This window comes from Phocoena sinus, chromosome 15, assembly GCF_008692025.1.
Source record: "Phocoena sinus isolate mPhoSin1 chromosome 15, mPhoSin1.pri, whole genome shotgun sequence".
In the NCBI taxonomy this organism is placed as follows: Eukaryota; Metazoa; Chordata; class Mammalia; order Artiodactyla; family Phocoenidae; genus Phocoena; species Phocoena sinus.
Genome location: NC_045777.1, coordinates 16,323,550 through 16,341,970, shown reverse-complemented (window position 1 = coordinate 16,341,970; position 18,421 = coordinate 16,323,550). Strand labels below are relative to the sequence as shown.

Below are 18,421 nucleotides of genomic sequence, written 5' to 3'. Positions count from 1 at the left end.
GGAAGGGAGGAATGCTGGACTGATTCAACCTGTGTCTTACCCTTGGGTCACAGCCAAAAGTAAGCCTTCTCCTTAGAAGGGGGTATCTTCATGGTTTGCCAGTCCATTCATTTTCTTACCACTCTTTCTTCTGGCATTTGGTGAGTAGTTCATTTGTTTATTTATTTATTCATTCATTCATTCATTCATCAAATACTTTATGAGTACTCATGACATGCCAGGCACTGTTGAAGAATTTGGGGATACAGCAGTGAACAAGACAGGTGAAAATCTCCTCCTCCGTGGAGCTGATCGTCTAGTGGGATGAGACAGGTAATACATAATAAACTGATAAAATATTGAGTTGGCCAAAAGTTCGTTCAGGTTTTTCCTTAACATCTTACGAAAAACCTGAATGAACTTATTGGCCAGCCCAATATACAGGATGTTAGGAAGTAACAAGTGATAAAAACAGACGAACAGTAGAGTATGGCTGATGGTTTGTGACTTTAAATTGAGCGGTGAGGTTAAACCTCATTGAGAAGCAGAGGTTTGAGTGAAGACCTGAGGGGTGAAGGAATGAGCTGTGTGAATATTTAAGAGGATGTTCTAGAGAGAAGGAACAGCCAGTGCAAAGGCTCTGAGACAGAATCATGCCTAGTGTGGCCAGACTGGCATGAACGAGGAGAATATTAAGAGGTGATGTCGGGAAGGTGAAAGGGATGTACGTGGGAGTGGGGAAGTAGACCATGTAGCCATTATAAGGACCCTCTTCTTTTTTTATTGAATGAAAGATTCTTTAAACTCTACAGTGCTTTACAGTTTTCAAAAGTTTCACACACATAGTTTCATATAATCCCATAATAACCCTTTTCCACTCCCACCCCTATACTCCCCCTTCCCCCTTCCCTCTCCCCGCTGGTAACCACTACTTTCTTCTCTGTATCTGTGCGTCTGGGTCTTTTTTGTTATATACACTAGTTTGTTGTATTTTTAGATTCCATATATAAGTGATACCATACAGTCTGTCCTTTTCTGTCTGACTTATTTCACTTAACATAATGCCCTCCAAGTCCATCCATGTTGCTGCAAATGGCAAAATTTCATTCTTTTTATGGCCAACTAGTATTCCGTAGTATGTGTGTGTATATATGTATACGCACACACATGTGCTACATCTTCTTTATCCATTCATCTGTTGATGGACACTTAGGTTGCTTCCATACCTTGGCAATTGTAAATAATGCTGCTATGAACATTGGGGTGCATGTATCTTTTTGAATGAGTGTTTTTGTTATTTTTTGGATATATACCTGGGAATGGAATTGCTGAGGACCCTGTTATAATTGAGTAAGAAGGGGGCCACTGGAGGGTGGTGAGCAAAGGAATGACATGACCTCACATTTTAACAGGATAATTCTGGTCTCTGAATGAGAATAGACCAAAGCAAGGGCAGAGGCAGGGAAACCAGGTAGGAGACTACTGCACTCATCCAGGGTGAAGAGGATGGTGGCTTGGACCGTAGAGGTTCCATCTTGTATCTGTTCTGAAAGTGGGGCGAATATGATTTCCTGACAGATTTGGTGTAGGGTATGAGACAAAGAGAGGAGTCAAAGGATAGCTCCAAGGCATTTGGCCTGAGCAGTTGGAAGGATGGACTTGCCATTAGCTGAGGAGGAGAAAACTATGGATTGACAGGTTCTCTTTTGGACATGTTAAATTTGAGATGTCTATTAAAATCCAAACAAGGGTGTCAAATACAGTGGGGTCTATGAATCTGTAGTTCAGGAGAGAGGTCTGGTCTGGAGATATGATCTGGGGTGTCAGCAGCATATAGATGGTATTTAAAGCCAGGAGTTTAGATGAAATCCTCAAGGACTGAGTGTATTTAGTAAAGAGGTCTGGGATCTGAGCTCTGTGACATCATTAATAGGTTGAGGGAAAGAATGGGAACCAGCAAAAGACATGGAGAAAAAAAGCCCCGTGATTTAGGAAGATCAACATGTGTGGTGTCCTAGAAGCACTTGAAGAAATTTATTCCCAGGAGAAGGAGGGTGGCCAAGTATGTCAAATGCTTCTGAGAAGGTCAACGTGGGCAGTTGGGACTGAGATCTGACCATTGGACTTAGTAACATGGAGGTCACTGGCGACCTTGCCAGACAGTTTTGGTGGATGGTGGGATGAAAATGTGATTGGAATGCGTTTTTTAAAATTAATTAATTAACTTATTTATTTTTGGCTGTGTTGGGTCTTCGTTGCTGCACGTGGGCTTTCTCTAGTTGCGGCGAGCAGGGGCTACTCTTCGTTGTGGTGCGCAGGCTTCTCCTTGCGGTGGCTTCTCGTTGCGGAGCACAGGCTCTAGGCATGCAGGCTTCACTACTTGCAGCATGCGGGCTCAGTAGTTGTGGCTTGCGGGCTCTAGAGCTCAGGCTCAGTAGTTGTGGCACATGGGCTTAGTTGCTCCGCGGCATGTGGGATCTGCCCAGACCAGGGCTCAAACCCATGTCCCCTGCATTGGCAGGTGGATTCTTAACCACTGCACCACCAAGGAAGTCCCTGGAGTGTGTTTGAGAGAGGATGGGTGGATAGGAAAAGACAGCTCTTTACAGAAGTTTCCCTGTAAGATTTGCTGATCTTTTTAGCTTCTAGAGCTCTTACAACTTGGCATCTCTTTCTATATTCTCATGAGGACACTCGTGCTGGAGATCAAATTAGGCATCACTGAGTGGTCCATTTCTTACTTAGAGGAAGTGAGGAATATGAGTCTTGAATAGGTCTCTGACCCAGTGTAGGAAAATGATGGATTCAGAGTCACAAGACATGGGCTTGAATCCCAGCAATAATTCTTGTTATCCCAAGAATAACTTGGGACACCTTCATTCTCTGAGCTTCATATTCTTCATCTGCAGAATGGAGAGAACGGTCACTTCCCTGCGGAGCTCATATGGATTAAATGGAGAATGAGTGTGGAAATACCAGGTCCAGAGACTGGCACACAGTATAAATCCATAGCAGGCTGGGGTGGTATTCAGGTGTCACGCATTTAGGATTTAATTGCATTCAGAGGAGGCATGTACGTGTTTGCATGTTTAGTTATTTTTAAGTGTGCTAATTGCCTCTTTAAGTGAATTGTCATAATTGTGTGATTCCAATATTTTGATGCAACATATGCTTATTTTTGAAAAAGGCTTCTGGTCATTTGGGCTGGTTCCAGTGTGTTAAGGTTTTGGTTTTTTAAATGAAAGGCATGGACTCGTGCAGTCATTTGGCATTTACTGTCACATGCCATGTGACAGCACCTGTTGTGGGTGCAGGGAGTAGAGAGGAAGGTGACAGTCCACAGACATGAACAGTGGGTGACTGAGGGACTTCCAGTCTGTTGGGAGGGGCAGATATGGAAACCCCCAGGTAAAGTCTAAACCCAAAGCCTGGTGCGTCCTCCCATTTCATGTGCTCATTCATCACTTTCTAATTGAGCACCTACTGTGTGCTAGGCATTGGTGACAAGACAGCCTTAACCCCTGCCCCCGTGGAGTCTGTGGGGAGGGGACACAAGCTAAAGGGAAGGAAAGAGTCACAAATCATTGCAGGCGATAAGGATGCCATGGGGAACACATATGAGGCTGTGGAGGGGGAATGAGAGGAGGGGAGTCTTGCTGTGGGAGGGTCTGGGGAAGGCTTCCTGGGACTCTGCTTTCCGGGATGATATGATACCTATGGCTGAGTGCCATCTAAAGGCAGTCAGCCCCTGGCCCATCTCAGGCCCCAGTGCCAAGGTGAAGCCAGACATCACCCTGTACTGCACAGACCTGTGGTGTGAGGAGTTAGGAACATTCACGGTGGGCAAAACAGTGAGGATACCGACTGGGTGAGCTGCTGTTTACTTGTCCTGTGTCCTTGGGGAAGTTCCTTAATGTCTCTGAAACTCCTGGCAAGGACAATAACAACAGCAATAACAACCGTCACTGAGCAGGCTGGCTCTGTGTCAGGAGGTGTCGTGAGCAATTCACACATGTTGATTCATTTACTCTTTGCAGAAGCCCTACAGTATATACTGTTATTACCTTCTTTTCACATACGAGGAAACTGGGGCACAGGGAGGTTAAGTAACCTGCCCAAAGCCACACAGCTAGTATGTGGCAGAGCCAGAATTCAAGGCTCTGAACCACTTACACTGTACTGCCTCCTGTAGCAGCAGTAATGGCTACATACATAATGGCTACTGCTACATAGCAGCGTAATGGCCACCTCCAGGGCAGTCACGAAGGTCGAGTGAGATGCATGCTTATGGCACCTGCCATAGGACCTGGCTCATTCACCCATCCAGCTAATTATTTAGCTCTGACTTTGTGCCAGTTGCTGGAAAACAGGACATATAAGGGCTGTCCCGGCAGAACTCACATTAAACATTAAACACATAATTATACAAGAAGTTAGCTACAAATCTGATGAGTACTTCCAAGAAGAAATGCAGGGTGTATGACACTCTAGAGAGTGTCAGGGAAGACATTTAAACCAAACCTATGGTGGAGGGATGAGTAGGAATGGGCCAGATGAAGGAAGAGCGAGTGACGGGCAAAGCATTCTAGCAGAAGGAACAGACTGTGTGAGGGCCCGGAGGCAGGAAAGGTCCCTGTGGCTAGAAGGGTGACGGGAGCCAGGCCAGGTGAAGACTTACAAGCCATGTTTGGTTCTATGGACCTTATACTAGGACAGAGGGGAGCCGTCAAAGCCTTGTAAGCGTGGTCATTATGTGGTGAGATGATCGTCTTTCTAGAGACCCGTTTGGCTGCATGAAGGGAATGGACTGGTGGGGACAAGAGTGGGCTATGGGAGACCAGTAAGGAAGCTGTTGCAGTTCCCCAGGTAAGAGATGCTGGTGGCCTGGACCAAGATAGTGTGAATGGAGGGAAATGGATAGGTTTAAAAGATATTTCAGAGGAGTTTCATTGGACTTGAGGGGTGACTGAAGGTAAGCCCCAAGTTCGTGGCTTTATTAACTGGGTGGAGGATGAGGGAGACACAGGTGCAGGTTGGGGGAAGGGGCATCGTGATTGCAGCTTTGCACATGTTGACTTTGAGATGCTTGTGAGACATCAAGTGGGAGCATTGAGTAGGCATTTAGACGCTCAGATCTGGAACTCAGATGAGTGACCAAAATTGGAGGTGGAAATGCAGCATCAAGATGGAAGTTGAAACTGAGACTGGGTGAGGTCCACCTGGGGAGAAGGTGTAGGGCACAAAGAGCAGGACGCTCAGGACTGAACCCAAGAAACTCCAACGTGGCTGGCAGAGAAGGAGTTGACACTGGAGACAGAGAAGCAAGGAGGTGGGCAGATAACTGAAAGCACGAGGTCCTGGAGGCTAAAGGAGGGATGTTTGCAAGATGAAGGAAAGGCATTCGTTGGACTGTCACTGCTGAGGGGACAGTTGAGACATGGCTGGAAAAGAAAGCCAGTTGGATCTGGTGCCATGGAGCTCACTGGTTGGTGAGGGCATGGAGGGAAGAGAATGCAGGTTGCAGTGGGCTATGGAGTGAATGGGAGACAAGGGAGGGGAGCCGATGGGTGAGGACAGCCCTTTCCAGAAGATGGGTGTGGACCGGAGGAGAGATGGTGGCAGCTGCAGAGGGATGGGGGAGTGTGTAAGACCAGAGAGTTGAGCCTGTGTCAGTCCAGCAGGGAGGGGAGGCCGAAGAGCCAGGAACAAGAACGGTTAACGGAATGACCAAGGTCCTCGGGGCAGAGGGAGAAAGGAGGGGGTAGGACCATTCATACACACGTAGGGAGATTGGCCTTCGGAAGAAGTAGGGATGGCTCTTCTGGCATCAAAACAGGAGGCAAGGTGGTGCCAAATGGGCAGGTTTGTGGTTCTGGTGTCAGGACATTTTGGAAGCTGTTTTCTGTTTTCCCTGTGAATGAAGTAGAAGGTGACTGGTCATCTGCCAAGGGGCAGAAAGGGAGTTAGAGGACTACTGAGGGGAGAATCATCGTGGAGATTAACAAGGTGGAAGGGAGCGGTTCCCAGCAGGATGAAGATCCCGCGCAGAGCTGGTGAGCGTGATTTCTGGTGAAATTTGGCCAGAGCCTTGCTCAGCTGTCTTGGTGAGGGTGCAGACGGGGTGGATGGTTGCATTCACATCAGGGGTGGGGGGTTTACTAGCGAGGCGCCAGGCGTAGAAGGGTACAGAGTGCTTTCTCTCCAGCCATTTCTGATTTCTTGGGGGTATTTCTCCCCTTTCCCCTCTCTGCTCCCTAGAGCAATCCATCTCCCTTCACCAACTTATGTACCATTCATATCCTTAACCACAAAATTATACCATTTGACCTTTGGGTATCTTGTCTTGGAAGAGATGCACGTAAAGGTGAAGTTACATTAACACCTGCATATATGCACCCAAATGCATCAAAATGCAATCTGAAGCATTTTCATCACCCTTGGGGACCATGTTAAGATGTTTGGAGGGACCTCTCTCTTTCTCTTTTTCAGTAGAGACATACTAGTGTTTAGGCAGGGAGTGTTCAGAATGTCTTTATTTGAGGAATGGGCACTGGGAGCAGAGTGGACATAGACTCAGAGGGGGAGACTGATGCTTGGAGGGTCCTTAAAGAGGTTGCTACTGTCACAGCAATATGAGAAGATACGGATCAGACCCAGTTACCTCCTAGTTGTAACCTGGGCGAAGCCTCTAGATCTTGATTTTTTTGATCTGTGAATGGGGATAAATACAGGATGCGTTTAACAATTAGAGATTTATATGTCAATTACATTGACATGTGAATGGGGATTTTTTTTTGATCTGTGAATGGGGATAAATACAGGATGCGTTTAACAATTAGAGATTTATATGTCAATTACATCTTAATAAAGCTGGAAGAGAAATAGTTCAGGGCAGGCCTATCTGGGGAATTAGGGAGACACCCACATCAAGGTAGCCCTCCCTGGGGAATTTGAGGGATGTCCCAGGTCAGTTTAGACTCACTTGGGGAATTAGGGAGATCATAGGTGACACACACTTGTAATTAAGGAGACATAGGAGGTCACTGTAGACACAGCTGGGATATTAGAGACACATACCATTTGTTACACACCTAGGAAATTACGGAGAAAAAAATAATTAGAGATGATGTGCACATAAAACACCCACCATATATTGGGTGATCAGTAACTAGCAATGGGGGCTATATTCTGGGTAAGAGACAATAAGGGAGAGCATTGGATTGGGGTCCTGTGTAAGAAAACGTGCTTTTGATCTTCACCTTTTAGTGGGAGGAGCTACTTTCCCAAGCTCATCAATAACAAGGCTGGACCAAAGCCTGTTTCTTGGTGCCCAAGCCCTCAGTTTGGCCTTGATTGGCACTGCCTCTCAGGATTGTTAGGACCCAGAGTCTCAGGATCCAAGTCACAGACTAGAAAATGTTGCCTTCCTTTGCAGACAGTGTAAATTAGGGGAGGAGGGAGTGAGACCTTTTTCTAACTGTGTGACTTTCGCAGGTGAATTCCCCTCTCTGTGCCTTAGTTTCTGTATCCATAAAATGGCTGTATAATAACAGAACGTCCTTCACAACGATGTTGTGAGAATTAAATGCATTAAACTTTTGTAAAGCGCTCACACCTGGCACGTACTATATGCTCAATAAATGTTAGATATGTATATTCCCTGATTGAAAAAACTGCTCAAGGAAATTGTTTTTGGTAGAGCTGAGACCTACCAGGACGTGGTTTCCACCTATGTGTCAAGCTTGATCAGGAGAAACTGGATCTTCCTTGGGCCCTCTCCTGGTCCTTCTGTTACTCCCAGGCACCAGCTGGGGGACTCCCATCAAGTTGGATTGAAATCCCATGGATATTGATAGAACAGCTAATGTGTATACTTAGCCATGGAGCTTGAAAGGTGGATGAGCCCATCCCCTGTCCCCCTTTGTGCGAGTGTGGAGACTGAGCTGAGAGAGAGCCATGACAGGCTAAGATCGTGCAGTATGAGATATATAACTTTGGTTGTATGCATATAGAGCAACTGGGCAGGGGACGGTCCCCAAACCTGTGAGCTTGGTCCAGCTCTCGGAAGCAACTTCATGTGGTAGGAAGGAGCCAGATCTTGGCGTCAGAAGACTGGATCCTATTCCTGATGGCTCCGGATGCCCTTTGCCACCAGCAGGGTCACTGCTTCCTGGCCTGCTGTTTGCCTACCCGTGAAATAATCTCACAGGATCCCTGCAGAGGGAGCCAGTAAGCAAGAGGTGGCCTGGGCTCTGGGTCCAAGGTGGGGGCATGAGTGTGGCTAGGCACTACCCTCTCGGAGCATGTTTCTGTGGCTATAAAGGGCAGTCTAGGGCTCTTCCCCAGGAATTGTGGTGAGGTTCACAGATGCCCGAGGAGAGAGGCATTAACGACAAGCAGGTGTTTTAGAGACCATGTGGGCCTTCTTCCCACCATAACTCCACTCGAATCCTACCCATCCCCACCCCCTCAATGACCTCATCCAACAAATATTTACTGAGAGCCTACCCACCAAGAACCAGATATTGTAATGGGCTTCAACTGCCCTAGCTATTTTAATACACATACTTAATTTACTAAAGAATATAAGGATGTGAGAAGATTTATTTCTGTATGCTGTTGTGGTTTCATGTTTTTCTCCTTCTCTACACATTATATTTTATGACTGTTGTAAGCCCCATTCTCACCGTTCTCCCTCCAGAAGGCTGATTGAACAGATGTCCATTAGACACCCTCACCTTGTCCTCTATATCTTGAAACTTCTCTTTCATGTTTTCTTGGATCCGTCTTGCAGTTCACACATAACTCTTCTCCTAGGTCTAATCGCTCTCAGAGCACAGAAAAGGAGGAATGATTCCCCGGGCTAACATAACCTTGGTACTAAAACCCAACAAAGGCAGTATGAAAAAGGAACATCATAGGCCCATCTTACTCGTGAACTAGATGCCAAAATCCTAAACAGAATATCAGCAATCAAAATCTAATAATGCATAAAGTGACCAAGTAGGGTCTATTCCAGAAATGCAGGGTTGTTTTCACATTAGAAAAACCGAGTGTAGCAATTTACCACATTAACTGAATTCAAGGAAAAAGTCACTTGAGACTTTCAGTCGATGCAGGGACAAGGAATTCAATAAAATTAAAATTTCATGCATGATTGAAAGAAAAAGGAATGCCCTTAACCTGTTTTAAAATACCTGTAAGAAGCTATGGCGAATCATGCTTAGTGGTAAAAATATTGAGCTACTTAAGATAAGGAAAAAAGCAAGGGTGTCCACTCTTACCATTTCTATTCAGCATTGTAATGGAGCTTCCTGGTCAGTGCAGTGAGGTGGGAGAAATGAACAAATAATGTTTGGAAAGGACGGTGTCCAGTGTGGCTCGTAGCCTGTGCTCCTGGGGGAATGTTTTTACCACTTATCAAGATGAGAAAGACCAAGAGAGGACCCAGTTGGGAACATATAAGAGAAGGTCGCCCAGCTGCCCTGGAAGACCATGGGGCAGGGAGTCAGGATACTTCAGCTCCACTCCCAGCTCTTCTACTAGCCCTGCATGGGCCACTTTCCTCTTGGACCTGAGTTTTTCCATCTGTAAAATGGGTGGGTATGGGCAGATGGATTCATGGTGGGCTGCAGGGGCCAGATCTGGTGGGAAAACAGAGAAGAACAGGTGAAGAGGAGCTGACCCCATTCTCCAGGAGGGCAGGTTTCTGTATACAGGCTGTATAGTAGGAGGAAGCACCCATTTGGGGATGGGTCAGGAGTCTGACTGGGCCATCTTGACTGTGTGCCTTGCAGAGGGATCATCCCCTCTCTCCTTTGCCAAGGGGTTATCATTGTTGCTATTTTTGGTGCTGTCAAACCTGTTCTGCAGCTGTAAGACATTGACCCTCAACAACATGCCTTTTGATGTTTTAGACCTACAACAGCCAGAACGAGAGCAACGAAGACTATGAGATCCCCCCAATAACACCTCCCAACCTCCCCGAGCCATCCCTCCTGCACCTGGGGGACCACGAAGCCGGCTACCACTCACTGTGCCACGGCCTCACGCCCAACGGGCTGCTCCCTGCTTACTCCTACCAGGCCATGGACCTCCCAGCCATCATGGTGTCCAACATGCTGGCCCAGGACAGCCACCTGCTATCGGGCCAGCTGCCCACGGTGAGTCCCTTTTACCTGCCATTGTTCCTGCTGGTTACAGCAGGAAAGGGAGTTGAGGGGGACCAGAATGCCAGTGCCTTGCTGAGGACCCTCTGCTCATGGGCAGGGTCTGGGCTCGGTTGGTGACTTGCATGGGGGTCTGCAGAATATTGGGGGTGGGCATGGAGGGAAATTTATGTCCTCACACTACTTATTTCTGAAGCTGAGTTTATAACATCTTGGTATTATTTGTTTTATTATTTTTTTAATAGTATAGTCTCATCTTTATTTTTATTTTTTAAAGACTTTATTGAGGGGGACTTCCCTGGCGGTCCAACTGTTAGGACTCTGTGCTTCTGCTGCAGGGGCCCTGGGTTCGATTCCTGGTCAGGGAACTGAGAATCCCACAAGCTGCTTGGTGTGGCCAAAAAAAAAAAAAAGTCTTTATTATTGAAATATAATTCACCTACTTTACAATTCACTTATTTGAAGTATATGGTTCGGTAGCTTTTAGAATATTCACAGAGTTGTGTGACCATCAACACACTCTATTATAGTACCTTTTCATCACCCCCAAAAGAAACCTTATGCCCTTTAACCATCATCCCCAAATTCCCCCATCATCTAGCCCTAGGCAACCACTGATCTACTATATAGTTGCCTATTATGCACATTTCATATAAATAGAATCAGATTATTTTTAAAATATCGTATTGCTTCAGCTAGCAGGGAGGAGGGTGGTTACTGACTTAGAGTTTTGAGGATGTGTGGAAATTTGGCAGGCAGACCAGGGAAGGGAAGGACCTTCCAGGCTGAGGGAACAGCATGTACAAAAGCAAGAGGCAGGAGCCTCATGCTGTGCTTAGGAGTGGCATGTAGGTCATTCTTTTTATTGGGCTGGAGAGAAAGGACATGGAGCTATATAGGGAGAGAGGAGTGAAAACTAGCAGGGCCTGATCGTAAAGATCCTGAATACCATGCTAAGGAAATCCATCAGCATGCATGGTTGCTTTGAACAATCAAGACCTATAGAAGATCAGTAGAGATTTTTTTGTACAATGGGAAAATCTCCTTAAGGGAATTCTAGTACTTCTCCTGAATGACTGTGATGTGTGTTTATTTTTGCTTTTTCCTTCACAGCTAGTCACAACCCTTAAGTTCATTCCTAAGTGACAGTAATCAAACTCAAATGAGCTGATGCAGGAAAAAAGACTGAAATATCCAGGGGTGGACAAAGGGTTTCAGGCATAGCTGGATCCAGGAACTCCAGCAGTATCATTAGTGTCATCTGCGCAGCAGGCATGAAGGCTTCCAGCAGCCAACATCTTCCCTGATGTCTCTGGCAGGTGACAGTTTGGGTCTTCCAGGGAGGACCATGACAGCATGGCCGGACCCACCACTGTGTCCAGGAGGAAGCAGTCCTTGATTTTGTCACAAACACACCTATTGAGGGGTGGAGGGGCCACTAAATTGATTTCCTATCAGAATCACATGATGTTGGATGGATCATGTTTATCTCTGCAGAGGCTGCTCAGAGGTCATGGCCAAATTTGTGGCCCAATTCTAGCAGATGCCTGGGACCTTCAGGTATACAGTTTATCGTCTAACAGTCTTAACTGTATTTTATTTATTTATTGTTTACTCTTATTACCGCCAAATCTCCTTGCTTAAAAAAAAACCTGGTATACTCTATGTATACTTTTGAGAGCCGCGTCACTTTTGTTTTTTCGAAGCTAGTGAGATGTAAAAGGAGAGAAGGAGAGAGGGAGGGAGGGAGGAAGCCAACTCAAGCCCCACATTTTATACTGTTCAGGGTCTGACTAAAGTGCTCAATGGAAATTGATGCTCCATTTGTTGAGGAACGAGCCCATCAATAATGCAGGTTCTCCGCTTCCCCTTCTCTCTCTGAGACCTGCGGATTCCACAGCCATGTGGTTTTAATTCCACTGTTACAACGCTTTTACCTTAGCTGCTTGCCCAGCTAATTTCCTAACAAAAACCTCACAATTCCAGACCGTCCTGGTTTGGGATTTATGGTAACAGAGGCAGGGGCGGGGCCCTGCAGACGTCTCTGGTGTGTACCCTGGGGAGGACCGTGGATAAGGGGTGCGTCTAGCTGCAGTTCTGGTCCACAGTGTCACTGGTCTGGGATGCTGGTGGTCAGTGGAGACAGTGTGGGCTAGTGATAAATGCGTGGGCTCCGGCATCCCACGGACCCGTATTAATCCTGGTCCCACATCCTGAGCTTCAGTCCTCTTTTCTTGCAGTGACGTGTATCTGAGATAATGTATGTAAAGTCTTAACAAATGTCTGGCAGAGAGTAAACAATCAGGGAATGTTTGCTATTGTTATTATTAGTCATAAAAATGAATTCCCACTGTAACCAAATGGCAGTGTTTTCCCATTAGTCTCATTTACCTAAAGGAACAGACTGCAGATACTCGCAGGTACCTTGGTAGGGCCACCTGGTTATAATAGCTCTGATAATTACAAAGGATATTATCTGTTTATCAGAGATGACCCCCCCCATCCTTCCTCCTAGAAAATGCTTTTGTTGGGCTCAGTCCAAATAGGTACTTTGTAGCCACTTTCCAGATTTCTTTAAAAACTAGTGCATGTTTAAGATGCTTCACAAATTCAGATAGCTTTAATTCTTCCATTAGTGAGAGTTTTCAAGGGTTCACTGGGTTTTATATTCCCTCGTTGTGAAACAAAAGATAAGCCAAACTATTTTCCCCAGGGGAAGGCTGCCGGACCAAGTAGGAAACCAAATAAGAACGTGTCCATCCATTGGGACTATATGGCAAAGAGGGACAAAGCACCCTTGAAGACAATTGTTTTAAATTTGTCTGAGCTGAAGCTTGAAGGTGTGTGTCTGTGTGTATGGATGTGCATGCTATGTGGGTGATGCTGGAATTTGTGTCAGCACCCTCTAGATGTTAAGCATTATGCAGGAGGCTTTACAAACATTATCCCACGTAATGCTCCCAAGTTCCGAGTGAGGCAGGAACGACTGCAGTGAGGAAATGGCGGCTCAGAGCAGGTAGGTGATTGTATTAGTTTCCTGTGGCTGCTCTAGCAATTGTCACAAACTCGGTGGCTTAAAAACAACGGAAATTGGGCTTCCCTGGTGGCGCAGTGGTTGAGAGTCCGCCTGCCGATGCAGGGGACGTGGGTTCGTGCCCCGGTCTGGGAGGATCCCACATGCCGCGGAGCAGCTGGGCCCGTGAGCCATGGCCGCTGAGCCTGCGCGTCCGGAGCCTGTTGCTCTGCAACGGGAGAGGCCACAACAGTGAGAGGCCCGCATACCGCAAAAAAAAAACCCGGAAATTTATTCTCTCACAGCTCTGGAAGATGGAGGTCCAAAATCTGTATCATTGGACCAAGATCAAGGTGTCGGGAGGAGTGACCTTCCTCCAGGGACTCTGGGAAAGAATCCATCCCATACTTCTCCTAGCCTCTTGTGATAGCCAGCTGTCCTTGGCTTGTGGCTGCATCACTCCAATCTCTGCCTGTCATCACATCGCCTTCTCTTCTGTCAGTGAAATCTCCCTCTGCCTTTCTTATAAGGATGGTTAAGTACTTGGGGCATTTAGGAATAATCTAGGATCATCTCCCCATCCCAAGAGCCTTAACTTAATCACATCTGCAAAAACTCTTTTTTCCAAATACAGTACCATTTACAGGTTCCAGGGATTAGAGTCTGATGTCTTGAAGAGGCCATTTTTGGACTTAACCACAGTGATCAGCCTTGACTGAGAGCCAGCTAGGTACCAGGCATTGTTCTGAACTCTGGATCTACAAAATGCCCTTGAGGAACTCCTGGTGCAGGTGGAGAGACAGGTGAAGAGCCCATTTTCGAAAATGCAGTAAATGCTCTGGTAGAATCAGTGCATGTTGCTCTGTCCCCCTAGAAGAGGCAGCTGGCTCAGATGTGGGGTTATTGCTTCCTGAAGGAAGTGATGACCTGATACTAGTAGTTTATGTACTTTATGAATGAATGAGTATAACATAGTTATTAGGTCATAAAACCAGAATTTATTTGCAGCTGTCTACCATGCACCTCTCAGTTTTAGCAGGTGCCCAAGGGATGGGGCAGCTTGGCTGCAGGGTCACCAGTGGCACAGAGGATGCGCCAATGACCAGGATGCCTCAGGTGCTCTCTGCACAGGCTGAGATGTCAAGGATGTGGTCCTTGGAGCAGTGGATGAGGCCAAGGTGTTTGACAGCCCTCTCATTATCGCCAAGCCCGCTTGGCTCTGATGCCAGAGGCCACCAATTCCTTTTGGTCCCCTGCCCGGCCCGCGTGGTCTCCCAGCATGCATGGGAGTCGGCTCTTCTGCTTTAAAGGTATGGCTGCCGGCGGGAGTCCTATACAAGGAGCAGCGGGCTCCTTTTACAAAATTAAATATGCTTAAGGCTTCTCCCTCGACTTCAGCATCTTAACTGATTAAACATTCATTTCCAAGACAAAAAGAGTCAATTTAGTATGAAAGATATATTTTGCCAGTTTAATTTAAAGCACCGCACCTCCATCTGACCCCTATTTTCATAACTCAATAATTTTATCCTGTGTTGATTGTCTCATTTTGAGAGAGATATTGTATGTATAAATCAGTTTCTAAAATACCCAAAGAAACTAGAAGAGTGGAATTTATTACGCAGCCTCTGTTAAGTCTGAAATAATTTACTTTGCAGTCGTCCTTGGGAAATGCTCGAGCTTACGGTCCTGGCTTACCCAGAAGAGGAATTATCCTGGGAAGGGACAAAGCTTGATGCCCCCAGATAAGTTCCTGGGGAACCTGTACCTTTTTCGAGACTAGAGACACTCCTGGGAGAGCCTTGGGCAGGTGGAGACGGGGCTCGATGGGAAGTGAGTTCTGGCAGAATCAGCCATGGGTTCCAGTGATTTGGGAAATGTGGGGTCTCCCTAAGATGAGCCCTGTGGGTCACTAAAATTCTGTGGTCCAGCCTTGGGCTTCAGTTAGCACAGGGGTGGCGCACAGCCGTCGTTCGAACATTCTCCTCCAGCATCGACTCTCGTTTACCGCTTTCTCTGGGAATTTGGATAAGTCACTTCTCTCCCAGCTTCAGTTTTCCCATCTATAGAATGCGGATTGGGATTCCATCTCTGGTGAACTCACAGACAGGAAAATGGGGATAATTGCTTTGCCAGCTGTGACACTCTGGATAAGGATATGGGTTTGGGGTTGGAGAGACCCTGCTGCCACCGCAACACATGCCACTAGCCTGGGGGGCTCAAAACTTATCAACTCAGATTAAAATCCTGAGTGCTAGACTGGTAGTTTTAGACCCTTTGTGTTCTAGGGCTCTCTCCCAAATTGTCTCGCCAAGGCTGGATCTTCTCCCTGCACAGAGAGGGCTGGAGGCCATACCAAGTGAAGGGTCTTTCCTGGATAGGATCCTAGGAGGGGCTTTTGGGGAGAGGGCTGGGCAGTTTCTTAGTTGCATTTCACCCCCTTGCCTTGGAGGTGGTTCCCATGAGAGAGCCTGCAGCCCTGGTTTAGGGTCTGGAGCCTGGGGGCAGGGCTCAGAGCTTATGGGCAGGGCCTGTGTATTGACCGGGGAAGGCCCTTTATATTCATTCCCCCCCACACCTCCTTCCCCCTCCTCTTTCTGTTCTTACTCTTCCCCTCCAATCTCCTCTCTCTGTCCTCCTCCCTTCCCTGACTTATTCCTTCTCCACCCAGGAGACTTGGTCTCCCTCTATTTGATTCTCACAAATTGAGATGCAGGGGATCCCCTCTAGAGTCTAAGAAAAAGGGACCAAAGACCCCCAACCTTTGGTCGTCTGGTCTTCTGAGCCACAGGACCGGTAGAGACACCTCTCCCTGCGCCCCCCCACCCCCAGCCTAGTCCAACCTATTCATTCATTTTATTGCCCTTAATGCATGATTGGTTTTTCATTGTTGTCATTGTTTTACAATTGAATCAGTTAGTTTTTGCTGTGTAACAAACTACCCCAACATTTAGTGGCTTAAAGCAAACAATGAACTTTTACTATTTCTTGTGCTTCTGTGGGTCAGCAAGGTAGTTCTTTTGATCTGGACTGGCTTGGCTGACTTCTGCGGTCAGCTTGCAGCTTGGCTGGAGCTGCGTGGCCTAGGATGGCCCTGTTCACATCTCAGCAGTTGGCTGGGGTCAATGGGGATGACGTGGTCACAGGTCTTTCCTCACATGGTGGCCTAGGCTTGTTCACACGGTGATGGCCACAGGGCTCCCAAGAGCATCAAGAAAGAGGCTCCGATGTGCAACCACTTCAAACCTCAGCTTGTGTCGTATTTGCTAATGTCCAGAAATAGACCCCACCTCTTGAAGGGAGAAATGGCAGAGTCACATTGCAGAAGGACATGAATGCAGGGGAGGGCAGGAATTTGTGATCATATTGTGCGTGTGTGCGTGTGCGTGTGCGTGTGCGTGTGCGTGTGCGTGTTTTGTTTTGTTTTCTTGATGTATAGTATTACCCAGTATTTAGGAACGTGGGCTCTGGGGTTAGGCCAACCTAAGTTCAAAACTGCAGTTCCACCATTTGTTACCTTCCACCCTGTGACCCAGAGCAAGGGGTTAATCGCCCCAGCGCCTCAGGTTTTTTCATATGTAAAATGGAGGTAGTGTTACTTGCCTTGTTGGAGCTTATGGGGATTCAATGATCAGATGTAGGCAAGTACCCAGTTGCCTGGCACACAGTGGGCATTCAATAAATGTAAGCTACTCTATTTATTAATTTATTCATTATACTGATGAGGTTTGGGTATCTATGTTTGTCCAGCCTGACATACCTGGGGTCGGCTTTGCTGGAGCCGTTGTTGGACTGAGTCGCCAGCGTGGGGCTGGTCCAAGAGGTGGGTGTCGGGGAGGGCAGGTGAGAGGCTGGGGGTGGACAGGGAACGGGCATATTCACTAAACGAGGGCCTTGGTCAAGGCTCAGCGCTTGAGAGCAACAGCAAAGTGACAGTTCCACTGCTTGCCAAGAAAGTGAGGGCCCCGAACCCAACTCCTGTTGGCTGCGTGACCAGGGGAAGGATCCATCTTAGTAAAAAGTAGGGTGTCTGCAAGGACTTCTACAGCCTGAACTTTTCCTGGTTGCCATGTTTTTGGCTAATTTCCCTCCGGGGGTGGGAGTGGGGTACTTATGGCCGAAATGGGCGTCTGAGGCTCCTACACGGGGGCGGGGGGACCCGGAGTCCAGGGGTTTCTTTATATTCCGCAGAGTCCATAAGAAACTCCTTCCCCCTGTTTTTTAGAGGCAATAAGCGAAAGAAATGTCTTTTTACATTTCATAAAGCTCGGAAAAATGGCTTTAAACAGCTTTTGCTCCCCTGCTATAATTATTTATTTTCAAACACTCCTGCAGGGGACTGCTCCGTTTTCTTATCCTGTACTCCTTTTTCTCATAAATGAACCATCACTTCAATAAATCATTATGAAAACAGAGACTAACACCAGCTCTGAAAGGTTGAAAGATTTATGTAACACATTTATGTTTCCCATTTTCTCATTCTGGTACTCGGCTGCAAAAGCTAAGCTAATAAAAGCTGCTATTAATATTTCTTGTTGCCTAGCAACCCCAGAGCGGGAGTAATAGCTTCAGCTAGAAAAATAGATGACCGATAAGGAAAAATTCAATTCTTTTATTATCTCAGGGGGAAATGGCCTTTTACTGGAACCATTATGATGTACGAGTATGAAGTTGAACACAAAAGATGTTTTTGTGTGTTTGTTTTTCTATTTTTAATGAACATTATTTTACCTCCACTGACTCTTTCAGGGCACTTTTGTTTCCTTTTGCACCCCACCACCACCCCCATCCCTCATGCTTAATTTAGTAGCTATAGTAGTTAAGAACCTGTCAGCGTATTTTAGTTTAAAAATGGTTTTTGCAAAGGTTTATAACGCAGCCATAAAAATTCAGTCCCTGTTAAAACTCAGGCCAGTGATAAGCCAACACACGGGCTAGTTCTCTACGAACAGGCTCACGTCCGTTAAGAGATAAGACTCATGGTTTTCTCGAAGAGGAAGGTCGGGAAAGAACAAAACATATTCTTTTCCATGTCCCAGTTTTCTTTGGAACCCAGGGAAGCTGTCTCTTTTGAGAAGGGTTTGCTATAAAGTTTGAGGGGTGTTCAAAGCAGGAAAAGATAGGACTATTTGTTGAGCACCTGCTGTGTACAGATGTGGTGCCATTGCCTCTTCCCAATAACCCTCTAAAGTAGGCAGCATTTTTATCCCCATTTTTCAGATGCAGAAACTGAGGCTTAGAGAAGCCAAGGAATCAGCCC

General features: G+C 46.7%; 1 protein-coding gene across 1 annotated transcript in view; it reads left to right on the top strand.

Annotated features, from left to right (window-relative positions):
• The window catches only part of TOX2 (TOX high mobility group box family member 2), a 137,808-nt gene that overhangs the window by 80,772 nt on the left and 38,615 nt on the right, over positions 1 to 18,421 (top strand). The window contains exon 3 of the mRNA XM_032607222.1: positions 9,897 to 10,142. Within this exon, the coding sequence (XP_032463113.1) occupies positions 9,897 to 10,142 (246 nt within the window). The remainder of the gene's footprint in view (positions 1 to 9,896; positions 10,143 to 18,421) is intronic.